The sequence below is a fragment of the Prinia subflava genome, chromosome Z (assembly GCF_021018805.1).
Source record: "Prinia subflava isolate CZ2003 ecotype Zambia chromosome Z, Cam_Psub_1.2, whole genome shotgun sequence".
In the NCBI taxonomy this organism is placed as follows: Eukaryota; Metazoa; Chordata; class Aves; order Passeriformes; family Cisticolidae; genus Prinia; species Prinia subflava.
The window spans coordinates 15,228,690-15,248,253 of NC_086283.1; the positions used below are offsets into that span (position 1 = coordinate 15,228,690).

At 42.2% G+C, this 19,564-nt stretch overlaps 1 protein-coding gene across 8 annotated transcripts in view; it reads right to left on the bottom strand.

Annotated features, from left to right (window-relative positions):
- Positions 1 to 19,564, bottom strand: part of ADGRL3 (adhesion G protein-coupled receptor L3) — a 491,700-nt gene that overhangs the window by 21,307 nt on the left and 450,829 nt on the right. For all 8 annotated transcript variants that reach the window (XM_063423663.1, XM_063423656.1, XM_063423662.1 and 5 more), the window contains 3 exons: positions 18,950 to 19,118; positions 16,070 to 16,195; positions 13,269 to 13,365 (listed from right to left, as the gene is read on the bottom strand). In XM_063423663.1, coding sequence (XP_063279733.1) covers positions 13,269 to 13,365; positions 16,070 to 16,195; positions 18,950 to 19,118 — 392 coding nt within the window. The remainder of the gene's footprint in view (positions 1 to 13,268; positions 13,366 to 16,069; positions 16,196 to 18,949; positions 19,119 to 19,564) is intronic.

Consider the following 19,564-nt stretch of genomic DNA (forward strand, 5'->3'; position numbering starts at 1 on the left):
GGATGGCATTTCCCAGTGTCTTTGCAGGTAGAGTAGAGAGCAGGCTGTTTCTTGCCTCTCCCCCATCATCCCCCAGCACTTCCCAGCCCCAGGCATATGGCATTAGCGGATCACTTAATCAGTCTTTTGAGCACAGGACAAAGTAGAAGGCAGTGTTGTATGGGGGCTGCATGCCAGGGAGGCTCCTCAACACATGCAGCTAGAAAAAAAAAGACTTGTTTTCTCTCACCTGATATTTTTGTCTATGCTGATGGAAAGCAAGATGAGCTGCTGTGTTTGAAAATAAGGAAACAAAGCTGTCTCCTGTAAGAAAACATTATAGGAACGCTTAACTAAGTAACCTTGAATGTAACTAGTCGGTAAATGAGTCAATTCTTTCTTTCTGGTAGTGTGTTTTTTCTTAATCTCACATACATCTGGGATGAGGGACTGTAGGAACCATTTCTCTTCTTGCGCTAGTTTTATACCAGTGAGCACTAAGGCCATTAAAATTGTTTCTGCTTTCATCCCACTTTTAATCAAGCTAGGCCATAAAAGATTCAAAAAGGGGCTCACTTTTATAATAGTCATGAGAATGTCCAGAGTTAATGCCAGCCATAAACTCAGAAGTGATATAATCCTCCCATCTGAGATTTAACTCAATCTTCAACTCAGTCCCTGATATGAAAAATATATCTACGGTAGGCTTTTGAGCACTTTAGCTTAAGGTGCCTTTAAATGCCAGTTGCCAGAAAGAGCATCTCACCCGATATATCCACAGCCTGATCTTGTCTAGTGAACCCCAGCAGGCAGGCACAAGCTGATCCCACCATGGCTGGGCAGGAGAAGCTGTTGTGCACGAGGGATGCTCTCAGATTGCGACTAGAAAGAAGGGATCAACCTGTGTAAGCACTTAAGTGTAGGTTTTGCTTGCCTACATTTGCTAGCGTAGTGGGCTCTGGAATGAGCTGAATTCACACAACTATGGCCCTTTCAGCCAACTTTTAATACAGATCCATGACTCTTGACTACAGACTTGGCAAAAAAAGCTGAAAATACAGAATAAGTAATTTTTGTTCTTGGGTGTGAAAAAGACAGGGCTTGGTACTACAGCCATCCATTCCTGTATGCAGCAACTGAGCAAAAAATACTTCATCTTCTGCTTTCCTCTCCCTTGATTTCATTAAGATTTTTTAATTTACTGTTCAAAATGCCACTTTTAATGGCAGTGCTGAGTAAAAAGTCTCCTGGTGCAAATCCAAATCAAACCCTCTGCGCTAGCATGTTCAGATATCTTTCAAGACTTTCAGAGACCCAACTGGGCCCTAAGCACTCTGCAGCAGCTTCCCATCATGTTGAGCTGGCAAACTTCATAGTCTCTGCACGACACAATAAATGTAACTTTGGCATCTTAAATACAAAATTATATGTACCCTGTATTCATAAATTTGGGCTCTTGTTTCTTACTAACTGCTCTTGAGTTGCAAAATTCCCAGCCTAAAAGGGTGCTGAGAAAGGACTGCTTCCAGGGTCCAAAAAGTCCACAGTTAAACCTTTTGATAAAACAGTAATACACCAACCCTCTCCCCCCGCCAAAAAACCCAAACCAAACCGCCTCACCTCCACTCCCCCCACAAAAAAAAAAAAAAAAAAAAAGAAAAAAAAAAAAAAAAGAAAAAAAAAAGAAAAAAAAGAAAAAAAAGAAACAACAAACCCCTCATAATTTGGTTTCTCTTTCCCAGGAGAAAGAAAGAAAAATGTAATTCCAGCCATACATTTAAGTATCATCCTGACTTTTTTATACCACTTTATCATTGCCATAGCAACCAATGGGACTATTAGGAAAAGCAGATTAGGTCTGCAGATGAGGCAGGAGCAGAAGGAGCAGGTAGACAACGGAACTATGACCTCATTTGCATGAAAATAGCCTTGGAAACAGAAAGCCAACAAAACCCGAATAAAGTAATCATGGGATTGTAGCAACATGCTCTCCCAAAACACCAGGGTTATTCTGCAGTCCTGCGTGCGGGTGTGCATCACTGCGGCTGCAATTATAAAGGTCAGTGCACATCCAGGGGCCCAAAAACCAGAAAGATCAGGGCTGCAAGTGCCTGTCAACCACCTGGAATCTCCTCCATGTCAGTGCACTCTTGGGATGGGACCCTTGGCAGCTGTCTGGGCCGGCATTGGCCACGTGCCTAATATCCTCAGCAGGCAGCAGTTATCACCACTTACTTTTATTTATTCACTTACTGCTGGATCCTCGGCTTTCAGCATCTGTGGTGCAACACAGAGCTCTCCCAGCAAACCCCACAGCTCTGTGTCATCCTTGCTTTCCTACATTCCAGAAACTGCAGCCCCTGTACAATTGAATGCAGCGATAATTTTTTGGAAGAGATTTGTGGAATGACTGTATGGGAAAACTGCACCTTGTTAAACACAAGTATGGTTTATTCACTCACTGAAAGCAACGGATGAAAATTGTGATGACAAGCACATGTTGCCAGACTCTAGGCTGCATCACTCAGGAATAAAACTCAAAAACATTTCTTGTGGGCAGCTGGCTGACAAAACCACACAGGTTACCTTGAATCATCTGCATGGTGTACCCATCTGGAAGGAAAATGGATTCAACTGCTCCTCTGGATTTTCTGAATAATACTGTCACTCACCATGGTTCTGCCTGGGTGAAAGGGTTTGAGCAGCACTGCTTTAGTAAGCTGGGATCATCTGTCTGCACAGGCAACACCAACACCATATATCTTTTTTGACTTCTGGTCTTTTCAATTGCATACCGAAATGGTTTTGGTATGTGCATTTTTGCAGGGGACTGGAGAGATTCCCCCATGGCCCAGCAAATGTGGCAGAAGAGCATTTTGCTGAGAAAGGACCAGTTTAAAAATTTAATTGGATGAACTATTCAATGCTTAAAAAATGTCCATACAAAATCAGTATTGTCCAAATTAAATGTTTTCACTTTTTGTTCCAGAAGAGTGGCTGGTATGAAAGCTTTGACATTTTCATAGTATTTCATCTTTTTACTAGAGTAGAAACAGAAATAGTTTAGAAAAAGCACATCTGAGTCATAACAAAAATCTTTCATTGCCTCTGACCCAGCAATTCCAAAATGTAAATTTTTTGGGGCTTTTTTGTTTGTTTCAGAAGGAAATATATGTACTGCTGTGTTTTTAATCAGTCTCAATCCTGTTTCCTCCCTATTTTGCCTGCAAGGCAGCTCCCTTTCTGCAAGGTAAGAGCACAGTGCTGTACTCCTGCCTGCTCTGATTCCTGAAGCACTCATCTTGTGGTTCACATCCACCATGAACCAGGTCCCTCAGCTTCCTGCACATCATGTCCTTGACTTCAGACTAATCTGCAGGGATAAGTGACTGCTAGGAAGAACATGGACCATTCCCTGAAGGTAGAAGAGTTCCTGAGCTCTCAGGGGACATGGTTTAGCTTGGACACAAATGATGTGGTAAGAGCTCAGTCTTCCTCTAAGTGTCCATTAAAACAACCCCATAACACACACTGCCTTACCCTAAATGTAGTAAATAGCTCAGACTTGAATGTCACTGGAATAGCCTCTCTGCACTGATTTCAGTTTGTAAATTCTGGCTAGTTTTATACCTCACTCAGTATTAACTTACTCTATTTTGCTCCCAGGGAAACAAAAATAGGTTTGTAGGAGTCAAAGCTCTAGTATTCTTTGAAACTTTCCTTACCAGCATTCCACAGTGTCCTTTTCTACAGGTAGAGCTTTCAAGTATTTAATGAATTCTGGTCTTCCATGTGTTCACAATTTGTTCTAACAATAAATGCAATTATGACAAGAAAAATCACACATATTTGCTGGAGGACAGCAGGTATTTTCAGCATTTTTCCAAGTTCCTTCCACGAATGCTCTGACATTTAGATTTATCGAGCTCTGTTCTTATAATAGCCAACAGGATTCAGTTAATAAACTTCAATAAACTTCCCTATTAAATTTCTCTCAAATAGGTTTGTTGTCACTTGCAGCATCTAATCTATTCATTGTGAAGCTATTAATACCGACTGCAGTGAAATGGAGTTTCAGTAAATGAGGTTGTTAAGCTCTGGGCCATCTTCTGCCACATGAAACATCCCATGCTTTTATGCAGAGATAGGGGAGCAAAAGTATTTCTTTGATTCCTTTTCTTACCCTCCCTCTCTTCGTCAATTATTTAGGATGACAAACCTCTGCTGGATTTTTAATCTGCAGGCCATGTTCAAAACACACAGCTAGTCCACATCGAATTATCAGTATTTGCTCACTCACTAACTACTTTTTCACTGCCTGGAGCAGAAACGTTGTTCCAGGATGGGACATTTCTTTATACCACTACTACCCCTTACACGGGTTTATACCACACCGTATCTCAACTGTACAAACATGCATTATCCCTCATTGTTCCTGACTATGATTATATCTCATTAAACCTGAGGCCTTACCGAAGATGCACAGAGAGCCCTGCCTGTGGTGAAAATTGGACCACACTTACAGGAATCTATAACAGCAGCTATGCTTCCTTCCTTCCTCCTTCACAGTCATCATATTAAGACTGCTCTGCAGCAATACTCTGCCAGATCTAATACTCCCCAAAGCCTGCTCTGATTTCAGAAATTGCCTTGCCCTCACTTTTCCTCTTTAAAGCTGATCCACCTAATGACTGAACTTCCAATTATATGGCTGTCAATCTTAAAATCAAAACCAGTTCATAATATCTCCCAGAGGAAGAATGTCATGTCACTCACTGAAATCACTGCAACAAATCTCAGCTAACACAGTCCCAGGCAGCAGAGAGGCACAATAAACCAGGAGAACACAAACAATGGGATCAATTTTGCACATAGGTAGAAATAAGAGTTAAACTCCCAAAGTTTTGATCCTTGATGCAGAGAATCATAATTTTTCTAGCATAAAATGTACAGCTGATTGAAAAAGAGGGAAAAAAAAAACCAACCCAAACCCACCAGAAGCAATTTGCTAGTCCTTTGGATGAAAGGCAGATGACTTTCCCTTTCAAACAGAAAATACTCCTCTGCTGTCACCCACCTGGAGCTTTTCTTTACTTTGTATGTGATGATCAAGATGGGTCATTTTAAGGCCAGTTGCTGACATTTAGCCAAACCAACAGTTGTTTAACAGGGTTGCAGAGATTTTTGGCTTACAAACAGAAATCCCTCATGACAGAACTGGTGCAATGGCATGTGAATTACTCCCTCCAAATACACCCTCCATCTGGTCAATGGGCCCCAGGAAGGGGCATCCATGGGGTCAGGAGAGGGTAAGTGTGTCTGTAAGAGTCACAAGAAGGAACAGAAGAAGAAGGGCAGGGAGAATGAAACTAAACAGCTTCATTAGGAAAATGCCAGTGGTGGTGAAATGAGGAGGTAAAGGAACAGCTTCCCGCAGTGGGTAAAACGGAAGTTTTGAAGTCCTGATATAAATAGACTATGCCATTTCTTTTGCAGGTTGTCCCTGGAGTTGTGAGCACTAATACAAGCATCCAGGGTGCTGGGACAATGAGCATCCTTGAACACCAATCTGCTCAGTGAAGAGCAAGAGTGCACCATTTGAGCAGCTGTGACTGGATGAGATGCTGGAAAACAGGCCACAGGCTGCCTGTGGATTAGCAGCCAAGTGGTGTCAGGGATTCTACCCTGCTTCTTACCCCTTGACTTTGACCAAACAACCACGGGACACTTAAGCATCTCCAGAAACCCCCTTCTCAAGTAGCACCTTAACTTAAAAATAATAGAAACTCAACATCTAATCATATTCCAGAGAAGGGAGAGACTGGCACTGCTGCCACTGTTTGTGGCTAAACCAGAGGCCTCCAGGCTCCAGAACTGATGGATCCCTTGAAGCAGAGAATACATTTCCCAGGACTAAGGGCTTTGCAATGTGAGGATGACACTTAAGGGCAAGGACTGCTGCATCCCTCGGGTTCATGTGCCACCGTGCCCCTGCCAGCTCAGCAATGGTCAGCACAGACAACATTAGGCACTGGCACCTCTCAGCACTCTGTACAAAGGGACAGGTTTTGGGGGAGAGTGCCATGTTTTAGACTTGAAGCAATGACAATGAAGAAGAGAGATTTGCATGTTGACAGACGATGGTCTCTCAGTGATCACTGAGGCTGCTGTCCCTGCCAAGGGCCATCACAGGTTCAGCTTTGATAATTCCTCTGCATTTATATCCATCAAACCCTGAGCATGACTGAAAACAAGAGCTCAAAACTTTCAAAGCATCTCCAGGGGGTGTTAAACAGACATGGCTCTTGCTTTGCACCACATACCCAGCTGTGCAGTGGTACACACAAGACCAAACTGTCTGCAGAAGGCAGACACTTTCCTGTAGTCTAATTGTCTTTGAACTGTTAAGTGATCAGAAACCAATAATAATGTGGTTTTTTATATCTATTAATATTTTGATGAGTTCCCTTTAGGCACCTACAGATGCATTTATGAACAAGTAGAGCAACTGTAGGCACCTTGGACATCCTGTGAGCCCTCTGCACTGAACCTGCTTACCCCAGAACCACAAAAGGAACAAGAAATAATGGAAAAAGAAAAGTGACCATTAACACTGCTGCCAACATGCATGTTCATATAGCCACAACTCACTAATTTAAAATTAGTAAGTCCCCACACCCTAAAATGATCTCTCTGAAAGACATGACATGAAAGCTGATTGACTTAACAAGAGGAACTGGGCCACTATTTGCTGCCAACTGTAAAAAGACAACAAATGGAAAGACAACAGAGGAAGCATTTATTCTCTAATACCTTCAAGCCACAAGAAAAGCCATTGGTGTTACTCAGAGCAGGTAAGAAGTGTGTAGACAGACACACAGATAGATCATTTGGTGGTGTCCTCTGAATATCGCCTCAAGATGAGCAGAGGCACTTCCACCTCTCCTAGAACTTGGCTGCTTGCTACTTGTTTTATATGCAACATAAATTTAGCAGAAATGTCTCTGTCACAGCGGTCACATTAATCCATCAAGGGGCAAACAAGAATCTTGAGAAAGGCTGATGCATGACAACAGTAGCGCTTCCACTGTCCAAATTTCCACCTTCTCTCTGCTTTTTCTAGGCAGCAAGGAGTCAACATTGGCAAAGGGCAATGAGCAGCAATTTGAAGTGTACCAGGGATGGGGTTTGAGATCCCTGGCGAACCCAGTTCTGCTCCTTTCTTTTTTTTTTTCCTTTTCCTTCCTCCTCTGCTTGCCTGTGCTTTTTACGACACCTAATTCCACCCTGCTTTCACTTCTGTATTGGCCGGTGATGTCCACACCATGGCTCCCATCCCCCCTGCAGGTGGCTAAACCGAAACCTCTTGATCTTGCTACTCCGAGACACATTCAGCAGCCCTCACCTCTCAGCAGAAAGGGCAGATTTGGTGACCAAAACCTGACTCACTGCACTGTCTCAGTGCTAACCTACACCTCCTGTCTTCCAGAGTGACAGTCTCCTACCAAAGGAAGAATTTAACCTTCTACTGGTGTTTTCTAAATAACTGCTTCTGAAAAATGCAGGGAAATGTATAAACCTGAAAATAATTCTGCAATACACACAGTTGTCCCCACTGAATTCACAGTGCAGATACAATTTCAGCCTGGAAATCACAGCTTAATTATATTTTTGGGTGGGTGGAAGGAATTTGATGGGAGATTTCATTTAGGAAACAATCAGGTCTCGGTTGGGTTAGAAATCAGGATATTAATGTTCTTCATTTTAATTTTCCTCTCTGACTCAGATTCCCACTGTTTGAATTTGAGCTCAATTTGTTCTGTTCATTATGAAGAAATCCACATGAATTTGACATTAAACTGATTACCTCTGAAAACAGTAGCAATAATTTCCCTTTTTCCTGTGTGTGTTTCAGATTAAGTCTTTGTGGTTGATACAAAAACACAGAGGAGAAATAATAAAGCAAAGGGAAATCAAGTATTTATTCTGGAACGCTACCCAGAAGAGCAAACATGCAATGGTACTTATGCATTTGGGAAGAAAAAGCAAAGGGGAGCGTCAAACAATACCCTCATTTCCATTTCCCATTTCAGCCCATTTGCACAGGACCAAATAGGGAATGAACATGGCCTTCCTGGTCAGGGATAATATCTGTTGTGCCAATACTGGGGATCTGAGGGCTTTGTGATGACTCTGATGGGGTTTGCTGGCAAGGGCCTGCTCCCTCATGAAAGGACCCTTAGGGCCACATGGATGAATCTGTATTTAAGACTTACCATCCTTCAGTAAGAGCTGCCAGAGGTCCTGGGCTCCAGTCTGTAACACCTTTTGAGGTCCTTATGACCCCCATAGGCCTCAGTGATCTCAACAAAACCCACCAGGAAGCCACAGCCCTGCTTGGCTCTGGGCACCCAGTCCTTGCCTTTTGTCTGTCTCCTGGCTGGATCCTGGCCCTGGGTCGTAGCTCATTTTCCAGCCTTGTCTCTGCCAGTATCTCCTGGTGGTATGGGCTGGACCCTGGACCAGATTCATCCCCTCACCTTGTCCAGGGCTCTGCCTCCTGGCTTAATCCCCTGTGTCACAATGAACCATGAGTGAGGGTTTGGATTGTGCTTGGCTCTCCCTCAGTTCCCAGGTGTTCTCCCTCATGAAACAGCTCTGCTCTTACAGCTCCCTGCTGTTTCTTTTCTTTCACACAAGTGGAGCAGCAATGCAGACCACCAAGAAGTCCCTCCAGAAGACCTCCATGTATGAGGGTGGTAGGGATTCTGAGCAGTACTTTGGGGATGGATGGTCATAAAGCATATATACATATATATATATATACATATATATATATATATATAGCCAAAAGACAAGAGGTGTACATACTCCTGTTTCTACAGCAGGACTGCTTTTGGGATAAACTATTAAATTTGCTGTCTAGTTTACAAGCTAAGAGTCAGGGCATTACAGCAGGAGAATAGCACCTGACCCAACACAACACACTTCTGTAGCAGTTTCTGTTCTTTCTGAAATCTGGTGGCTGAATCCCTAGCCCAACTGTGTGCTAACTTGAATTGATATACACAACTCCATCTGAGCATTTTCCTTTAACAAAGCACTGCCTTGTATCAGTGACAAAGTCCTTTGTCTCTGCTGCTCTTGAGTCTTACCAAAGTAAGAAACAGTCCTTTCTTTAACAGATAACTTACACTTTTCATTAAAAAAAAAAAAAAAAAAAAAAAAAAAAAAAAAAAAAAAAAAAAAAAAAAAATCACACACATCATACTACCACCTCCCTTCCCCCAGCCTGAAAACCTGAAGGGTAAGAAAGCACCACATATTTCATGATGATTTTTTTCCTCTCCCAGTTGTCTCATACTCAGAGACAGTAATTACTGTATTGCCTCTCACCTAAGACATGGATAAAAATAGGCTGGTGTCACATTGCTGTTTCATGCTATGACTGCTTGTTTGCAAGGCTGGCTGAGCTATCCCAGAGCTTTTTGACATTAACACTCCGAAGATGCAAACAGACCCATCCCTCACGATTCTGAGGTGGCCAACTGCATGTACCCAAAACTCAGGCAAGCTCTGTTGCTTTTCCTTCATACATTCCACTTTTCAGCCTTAAAAGTACTAAACTCCAGAAAACAGTCCATCCTAAATGTATTCATTTTGTATTACTTTTTCAGTACTGCATTCAAGTGCCTGCATTAAGATCACACCCCAATCACCCTGCAGGCAAAGGGTGACTTCTTTTTCCTACTTATGAGGTAATCAGCTTGGTTCAGCTTTTACACCTGTGAAGTTTTCAGCACTAGGAAAAGAAATGTAGAGCACAGGCTGGATGTGAAATGTTTGGCAGAAGTATGCAGCCAGACCCAGGGTGTGAAGAATTGGACAGAGTTGCTGAGTGGGAGTGCAAGGAGCAGGAATCCCCCTGGCTCCTGAAACTGAGACCTTGTTCATGGGGTGGACAGGCATGCTCTTCATTCGACAGTATAAAGGAAATCCACAGTCAGTTTCTCTTCTCTTTTTCCTGATTTCAGTGGTATCACAACACCAAATCCACATCACTACTAAGCCATAATGAGCAGCAAGGGGAAACAAAGCCAGACATACTTTTTATTAATCAGTAATTAGACCCTACCTTCAGAAAATATCTGAAATAGTCTTGCATGCCTTAGCACATAATAAAGTTTTCATTACAGAACACATTACATCAGGCAATTTTGGGGTTATGCCTGAAATTCCTGGTGTGATAAATGAGAATAAGAAAAGTAACATTATGGTCAATTACTTTAGCAGGGAGAGGGGGGAATTGTAGATAAAAGAGAATATGAAGCTGAAAAGTGCCATAAGCAGTGTGTTATCTGCTAAATTGGAAAAAGACACAGCTGTATGTCTAAAGGAGGGATGCACTAATACCAACACCATATTCCAGACTGATGCCCAGGAGGTTCATGAAGGAAGAAGGGATGAGATGTCATACAGAAATGCCAGTCATCATACAGGAAATATAGATAGCTAGAGCAGTCTTGCCTGGGATATTATCATGTGGCAGGAGGCTGTGAATTTGATGAATGGCATCAGGGAAAAAAACAGGTTTCAATGAGACAGTACCCCAGTTACAGGATGTCTTACTGTTTTCTGCTCCCCCAGCAGGAACATGAAAACTCAGTGCTGGCCCAGGACATGGAGAAGTGGAATTAAGCTCCATGACCTGGATGGTAGGACAATTCTGGGGACAAAGGATCATTTTCCTCCTGTTTTAAAACACAGACTGCTCTCTGAAGGCTCTGGGGAAAATGCCAATACACATAGAATGTTTAACTTGGGATGGTACAGATAATTTTGTGCAAAAGGTGTCTAGGCTGGGAGGGTTGGGGAGTTTTGAACAGGAATGGGACCCCATTGTATCAACCTCAGACAGAGAAAGCTACTGACCATACAGTTCAAGACTCATATTTGAATCCTCCAGCCTCACTAGCATGCTTGTAAATAAAACATTAATGAAACAGCTCCTTTAAAAATTAATAAATATGTAAATATTGAGATAAGAACTGTGAAAAACACATTGCCCCTCTGCTCTGTTCAGCCTGTAGCTCTCTGGAGAGTTTTCTCTATGGAAAGCTCTAAGACCACGAATGTTGCTGTTCAGCTGAAATAAACAGGATAAAGGGAGAAATATCTGCATGAATCCTATGCACCTGGAATTACTGTTGATGTCAGGTGTATTTCCATATGGAACTGATCACCTGCTGCTTTGGAGATGCCATCTCCCATAGAAATGTTTTTAACCTCCCCTTTGCAAATACTTCTGTTTACCAGAAAAAAACAAAACCCTAACACAACAACAACCAATATTGTGCCTGCCTGTGCAAAAAAGAGGGAGGATGACTGTAGAATTGTAAAACTTACTCAAGTCACTTCAGTGTTCTGCCTGAAAGGCTTCTCTCTAAGACACTTATCAGGCTGCTTCTGTAGTCAGTAGAGAGATTCAGGCTCTTCAGGTGATTCACCTCACTCAGTGTTACACAAGGAAAATTGCTGGATGAAACCTGCTTTAAAGATGCTTCCCCTGGCAGTTCATTTCCCAACTGACCTTTAAATAACAGGCACATGTAGTAACAGGCTCTCACCATACTGGGATTGTCCACTTGAAACCTCTTCACTTGTCCCAGTTGACAGTCATACTTCCCTCTTTGCACAGGAAAAAAATGCACAACTGAAAAAGGTGAGATACCTTTCTTTTGCTAGCAAGCCCAGAAGATCCTGTTTGCTAATACACATCCCTTGGTAACTTCAGCTGCATCAGAGAGCAAGTTCAACTTCTGTGCTAAGTAAAGGAGCAAACATTTCATGCGTAACACATTTTGGTTTGCACTGAGATGGAGCAGTGGGATGGCTGTGGGAAACAGTGGCTCTTGCTGGAATCTTTGTGTGACAACCAATTATCCTCTACATTAGACCCAGAGAAGCCTGGCTGCTGCTCTGCAGTCTTTAATGCAGAGACAGAGAGAGATGTGAGGGCAGTGTATGTGTATAAATCTGCAGGCATTTGCAGTAATGGAATCTTACAGTCAACTTTAATAATGAATCTTCAGTGCAAAGGAAAAATATCCTGGCACAAAGAAGACCAGTGAGCTGAAGGACAGTACAGTTCCATGTTACACTGCCTTCCCCCTTTGCACTGATTTGGGCAGTGTGTATAATGTTCAGAGAACAGAATCATGTACCCCTCGTTCCCCCAGCACTCAGCAGTCAATATTACTTAGCAAAGTCAAGATCCTTCAAGCCTATCATCTGGCAAAACACACCCTAAAAAAAGTGGGAATTCTGTGAGAATAAAGACTGAATAGGAATCAAAGTCCCAACTCAATTCTCAGTTGATCTTTGCAGACCAACCACCAGGACTGGAAATGTTTGATTCTCATCATTATGAGAGAACAACTAGGCCCAGTAATCTCTTTTACCTTCTCTTAATTTCAGCATCAACTGTTCAGATAACACAAAACAGAGTTTGGCATGTGGTTGCTCAAGGTTAATTCATAAAGTAGCTGTACTGGAAGATAAAGGAAACAATTTCTGAGGCTCTTTTTCTGGTATTCTGTTACTGCTGCTTTCCTACAACTCCAAGTGAAAAACACTTGGTTTAAAAAAGCTGTTCATATTTCCTCTTGTGCCAGACACCACATTTTGTTTGGTATATACATTTCTGATAGCCTTTCCTCCACAGATGTCTATAAAGTTCACATCAGTCAGTTCTTCAAACTAGGTATATCAACACCAACACAGACAATTTTGTTCCAAGCACAGTTTTTCCTTACATCTATGTTCTGCTGTTCACTTTTGCTTCTGTAATGATGACAGTATTGCTACACATGCAGGACAATCAGGACTCCTGTGATGCTTAACACAGGCTTTATAGTTCTGCAATGGCCCATTTTCACTGTCAGCAATGAGGCCTGACACGTCAGCAGCTTCTGGCACTAGCAGCTTTCTGAGGGAAAGGGGAGATTTCAACTTAATTTCCTTTCTCTCTTTCACTTTTCCTAACTTCCTTCCAGAAATGACAATTCTGAAAAATGCATGTGTAGAAATAAAGAAAGAAAAGAAAAAGAAGGCAACAACCATCATAAAACCTCCTCCCATTTATCACTGTAACACTTCTTCGATGGTAGAACAGGGTCCTATTGATGTTTGGGGTGAAGAGGAAAAGGCAGGGGGCAAAGAGGCAACACATTTCAGACTCCTTAAAGCCATCAGAAGAGTCAGAGATATGAAAGACAGTTTATAATTACCTCTGTTGAGTGAAGCTGAACTGTTTATATCTCCAGTAATAAAGGAAGACTCGGACTGCTTTCGGACTGTGTCATTCCACATCCTACGAATCCGGCTCTGAAGAGGGATTGAAGCACAGCAGGCAATGAATTTTTAGCAGCTGTAGTAAGGTTTCTTTCTGCCTCACTAAAGATGGCTGCTGGCATGTCTAGCTCAGGATGAGACTTGCTTCTAGCCAGCTGTAAGCAAGCAGTTGCTGTTTTGTTGTTTTTTTGTAACCTGCCTCATGCATGCCAGACCCTGCCAGACTTACTTTGTAACAAAAATGCTCAAAGAAAAAGTGTATAATTGAATTGCTTACCTCTTAATAAAATAAAAAAAAAAACCCAAAAAAACAACCAAACAAAAAAAACCAATCCCCCAACCCATCAAAAACAACAAAAAACCAAACAAATAAACAAACCCCCCAAAACCCCTCCAAACCTGCATGAGAGAAACCCAGACCCCATGCCAGCTACAGGGTTATCAATATAGCAGCAAATAATGGAAAAATAACCTACACACAGAAACACATGTGCTTCTCACACTCAGACAACTTGTTTCTTGTTTTTGGTGAAGTGTGACAGAAGACTTGATTTGTATCTTGGTATCCCTGAATGAACAGAAGTTTTTTAAAGCTATTTTCCATCTTGGGGATTTTAGGGGGGCACAAAAATTCCCCACAAATGAAAGACTTCTGTTCCTATACTGAAAAATCTGTGATGGTTTTGCCATCTGTGGTATAGCTTCTGCTACTGGCAAAAGTGTCCTGAATATGTTGGCCTATGTTTTGTTCCTCAAATATGCTGTGAAGTATCTGCCTCTGTGGCATTTACATCACTGTCTCACTCCTCCCCAGCTAGACCTTGCAAAATATAAAAAAATCAGCCAAATGCACCCTGTGAGTAGTTCAGTCCCAATCCCTGCATGAAGATGACTGGAGAACCCAGGTGTCCCAGGGAAACTCTCCCTCACCTCACATATGTGACCCTGATGGATGTTTTCCCGTGGCTGTGTGAAAGTGATAGTAGGCGATCTGCGAGACTGGGAAGCCTTTTTCTGCTGTGACAGGCCACGTTTTTCTTAAGTGCCAAAAATCCAGTGGATCCATAGTGAGATATTAGCCATGAGAGATCTACCAAGGCTTAATCATATGGTCCCAGGCTGAAAAGTCCTAGATTACTCATTAACAATGAAATAACAGCATCTCCTAATCATGCATTAGCCCTCTGTAAATGGAAGTACCATTCGACATGAGGCCCATGCCCTTTTACAGTAATTATTTTTCACCTGGACATTTAATTTATTGTACTTCTCTGACATGACCCACTGTAGATTAATTATTCTCTTTTCTGTGTGCTTCTCAGGGAACAAAGGGATCTTAGAAGCTTTCTTCCTCATGGCCTTCTCTATTTAAAGTTAGGAGCCAGATGTTTTCAACAACTCAGACTGATCTCCATCTACTCTCCATCACCTGTATGAGGTTTCTCCTGGCTACAATAGGCCTTAGGAACTTCCAGCCTTTCAGGGACGTGCTTCCGCAGGCAAAATACCTCAAACCTCATCTGCCACAAGTGGACTGCTGCTGGGAGACTCAGATCACCCTCAAAAGGGCTTATTCTCTTGTGCTGGGACTGGTGGGAGGGTGGGACCATTAAAGTCAACTCTTCCTGGAGAGGAGGGCACCAGCACACCAGCTAAGATATGTAACATCAGGGGCTTTCAAATTGGCCACCTAAATGCTGCTGGATATTGTGAGTTTTGGACATTATTGGGCTTTGATGGCCTACTGGAGAGAGGTTCTCTATTCTATTGCTTTTATTTGCTCTGTATAGCTACCAGACCTATGAAAACACCGAAGTGGAGCTTTTGGATGACATCTTGGAAACTGCTGCAAATAAATAATGATTTGCTCCAAGACATAAATTGCAAATTAGGTTTTCCTGGAAAGTTATAAGCTGTTACTCGCTGCATGTCTTTTATAATTTAATAGTGGAACTGTCATGTATAATTACTTCCATTACTAATACTGAATAAATTTGTGTTTGGTTTCTATTGATTAAGAAATAAGCTTCTTCATTTTATATGAACTCTTCGTCCATAAATCTGCATCTCTACACACAAGTTAGCTCCAAAACTGTTAAGTGCGCAAACTACACAAAACTTGAATTTTCAAGTGACCAAAGGCAACAAATCTAGTAGCTTAGTGAGATAGTCTGACCCCAATGGCTTGCCCTAAGAGGTCTGTAAGCTAAGACAAATTGTGTGAGGCACAGAGCAGACAAAACCACTGAATTTCAGAGAACCAGCTCTTTCACTGGGAAGCCTGCTACAAGACACTTGTAGCCTTTAATTTTTTTATAAGAAAAACACAACATCATTCTTGTACATATTAATAGTTAATAGTGACAACCTTCACCTCATGATTAAAGGATGTACTGAAATGTAGCACAGCTGACGAAATGCTCCTACCTCCTGCTTCCCATGGATAGCAGCCAGGACACTGCAGGTGGTAACCACCCACCTGCCTCTGGAAGGTAAGTTTGGACTTTTTACTTCAAACAGAACTACTTAGAAAGTTCTTGGAGAGGCATTTTATTGCCATCCCATCTCTGGGGAAGGCACTGTGTTGAGTTCAGGTCTGGAAGTGAGGGAAATCTTCGCAGGTGCACTGGGGAGAGGCGTAAGGCAGCTCCTTTCGTGCTGAGAGGAGCTCTCCTCACAGAAGAGCTTAGAAGGGTCTTGGCATGGCATTGGGACACAAACAGAAAGTGTGGGTTACCTGTGAGCCCGTGGAATATCTTCCAGGTGTCCTTGACCCCGAGGTTTTTCCTGAGCCGATAGAACTCTCTGTACTTTTCCCACTACAGCAATGCGTGCGCAGGCATTTTCCGTACTCTTTACGTACCTAGCCAAGGAAACAGCAGTGGTGGTTAGCAGGCAGCTCCTCCTCCAGCCCCTGCCCTCTGATTTTCAACACAACCCCTGGTTTTTCCTCAGTGTTTCGTTAAAACAAAACCTTCTGCAGTGTGTGGGAAAGCAGTCTAGTACCCCTTGCAGCTGAGCTCATGGCTTAGGATGTCACAAGAGACTGCTCCCAATGCAGCAACGCTGCTCGTTGTCACCAGCCAGTTACAGCATCCTCTGAGGCACATCAAAGGAGCATGGGAGAAAGTGCAGGTACACCATTCATGACTGAAAATTAATATCACTGTAGATTTGATATAAACTAGCATATTGGCTCATCAAGCTACTAAAAGTTATTGCTTCTGGCAGGGGACTAAGAAAGAAGAATTCCAAGAGAAACAGATGAAAGATATTGATTTTTTATACAGAAAATATTTCTTGCAGTCCAATTGAAATTTGAGGAAAGTGTAGAACTAGCATCATTAGAGTTTATATTCCCAATGCTCAGGGATGGCGGGAGCCTCCTTTTCCACAGCACTGTGCAAGCCAGTCATGTTTTAAAGGGGCATTGCATCAAAACCGTGCCACCTCCTTTGTTTCAGAGGAACTATGCTGACTTGTGCCAGGACAGGATCTACCAAGCTTCAGGTGTGATTTTTTATGGGCAGCAATATCCAGAAACCAGATGGGACATGACTGAAGGTGAGCAGACTGTACTGAAAAGCCAAAAGAGGGTCATGTTACCCGTTGACACAAAACAGCCCCCAAACCATCATGCATGTCCAAAACACCAGTTGAAATTCCTTGAAACACAGTTAGCTATAAAATTTTGCCAATCTCTCCATGAGCATTTCACAACTCTGTGAAACAACTGTTTAAATAGCAAATTACAGCTTTTTCATTAGGCTCTTCCTTAAGCGCTTGAGACAAACACATACCACAAGTGCCCAATATGCTCGAGTGCCTAATCAATCCTTTGCTGAGAGAAAATAATTCAATTGCTTTAATTAGCCACCCACTGCTTGCCTCTCTGCAGTGTTTTGCTGATTTTCTAGGCCATGATAGATAGGAAAAGAATGACTTTTTTTTTCTCCTCGTAAAGAATACCTCCCTCAGCTCTTAGGTCAGAGAGATGCATCCACCCCACAGCAAGGTACCAGCTGCATTCTCCTTCCCTCTGTGCAGCCATAAATCAGGAACAATTCCACAGTCATCAGTGGTGGTTTGAGGGTGTAAATTGGCTTAAGACAAAAAAGAGAATGATTATGTCATGCTGACTGAGAACCCCAGGAGCCAAGGAGATTGTGGAGCTGTACAGGAATGCTGGGTTAGGGACTGACCCTTTGTGGGGTGCATTGGAGGTGAGAGGATGTACCAGTCAGAGTGGTGCAGAAATTCAAACTCCTCACAGTGAGGCATCTGCAGATTTAATAAACAATGGTGATGCTTTCTACACTCTTACTATCATCTTGCCTGGAAACTCTCTTTCTGAAAAGTTTGGGATCATCTGTAGGAAGTTGCATCTAGATAAAGCTTTTAAGCTTCTAAGATGGACAAATTTGAGATGCAACAACAAGGACAAAACTCTTAACCCGGCAAGTCCTCCTGTGGTTTCAAGAACGACATTTACACAGAGCTCTGCAAACCCTTCCAGAGGCATCAGTTGCAGAGCTCACTTTTTATGATGAATTTTGATTATGTTTTCATGGGTCAGATCTTGCTTGCCTGTATAGGAAAATGTGAGTAATAGAGGAGCAAGGCTGTGGCTCTCAGATGGAGGTCAGGTCTCAACACAGACCTGACTTTACTCAATAACCCATTTCACCAAAAGATACTGGTTACCCTGAGAAACTGGGGTAAACATAAACTCTTCCCTATGTTTATTAGTTCAGTAAACTGCCCTTTGAAACTAAGATGTACATAGCAAATTCTCAGCAGACATGCATAGAATTGCTGAGCTCTGTACTACTGAATTTAAGTAGAAAACAAAAAGATTCTTAAAAACACTTATTAGTGATTGTCAGAGGCTGTAAATTTGATCTACATAAAGAGAATTTTTATTCTGTTGTTTTGGGTTTTTTTTCCCTCCAGAGTTTATCTAAATTATTTCACTGTTAACTTGCAAATGTTAATTGGGACATACTTCAATTTCCACCAAGAAGCACTTGTTGTGCTTGCTTTGAGGAAGACTTCTCAAACATTGTATCAAACCCAAGCAATACAAAGGCTAATGAACCACTGCAAAGCACAGGTCCTTCAGTTCTTAAAAAAGAAGGGGAGCATCCCCTCCCTCTTACATCCCATCAACCCATATTTGCTGCCACAGAAAGGGGTAATTTTCTGCAGGGACTGCAAATGAGGATGTAAAGCTTCACTTTGCTGTGAGCACTCAGCCACGTGAGCACTTTCTGGAAGCTCGTGGATTCTCTCCCCTCTCACACTGGCATACAAGGAAGGAGAATCTGGCTGACAGCAGGCAAAGCCCTGTTACAGGGCTGTGCAAACTGACAGCCGTCTTTTCCCTAGCCTCTGATACATCTGCCAGGCTGCCGAAATGCCACTGCCACATGTCCTTGTTAGAACCTCATTCTCCAACATCTTGCTGGTTTCCAGCCTGAAGACCACCCTTATTAGGTGCACAGAGATAAATCTGTGTGATAGGAATTCAGGGCACACAGAGGATGCTAGCTGTGGTTGTTAGGCAACAAAACACCTCGTTACCACCTCTCTTGCTGCTGGGAACCGTCCGTCTTACCTTTTTCTGGAGGACACAATGGAAAATGAATATAAACATTCCCTGCAGAGAATTGAATATGGTGAAGAGATACGCCATGATGACTGTGCTTTCATTAATATACATGAGTCCGAATGCCCAGGTCAGTCCTAATAGGCAGAGTAGGGCTATTGCACCTATAACCCAGGACCTGTTAGGAGAAAAAAAAAAAAAAAAAAAAAAAAAAAAAAAAAAAAAAAAAGAAAGAAAGAATGGGATTGGTTTTTCATCCACACAAAAGAAGGCATGTGTCCACAGGCAGGAAGATTTTGCCCCTGGTTTTAGCAAAAAGGAAATAGCATATCAAAGTAAATCATAGGGAGTTTTTATCTTCAAGCTGAATACAGTTTACAAATCTTCAAGCTTGAGGAAATACAAGGAAATGGAAGTGTTATGAGCATCGAAATTTATGATAACCAAATCACATTTGTAACCACATCTCTTTTTTAAATATGTAAAAGCATTGTGCATGTAAATGACATGTAGATGTTATTTCTGCAAATGGAGGAAAAGAAAATAAACCAAATGAAATGACAACTCTGATTGTCACTTTTTTTAGTGTCCACTGGTTTCACAGGACTGCCAGCTGGATTAGTT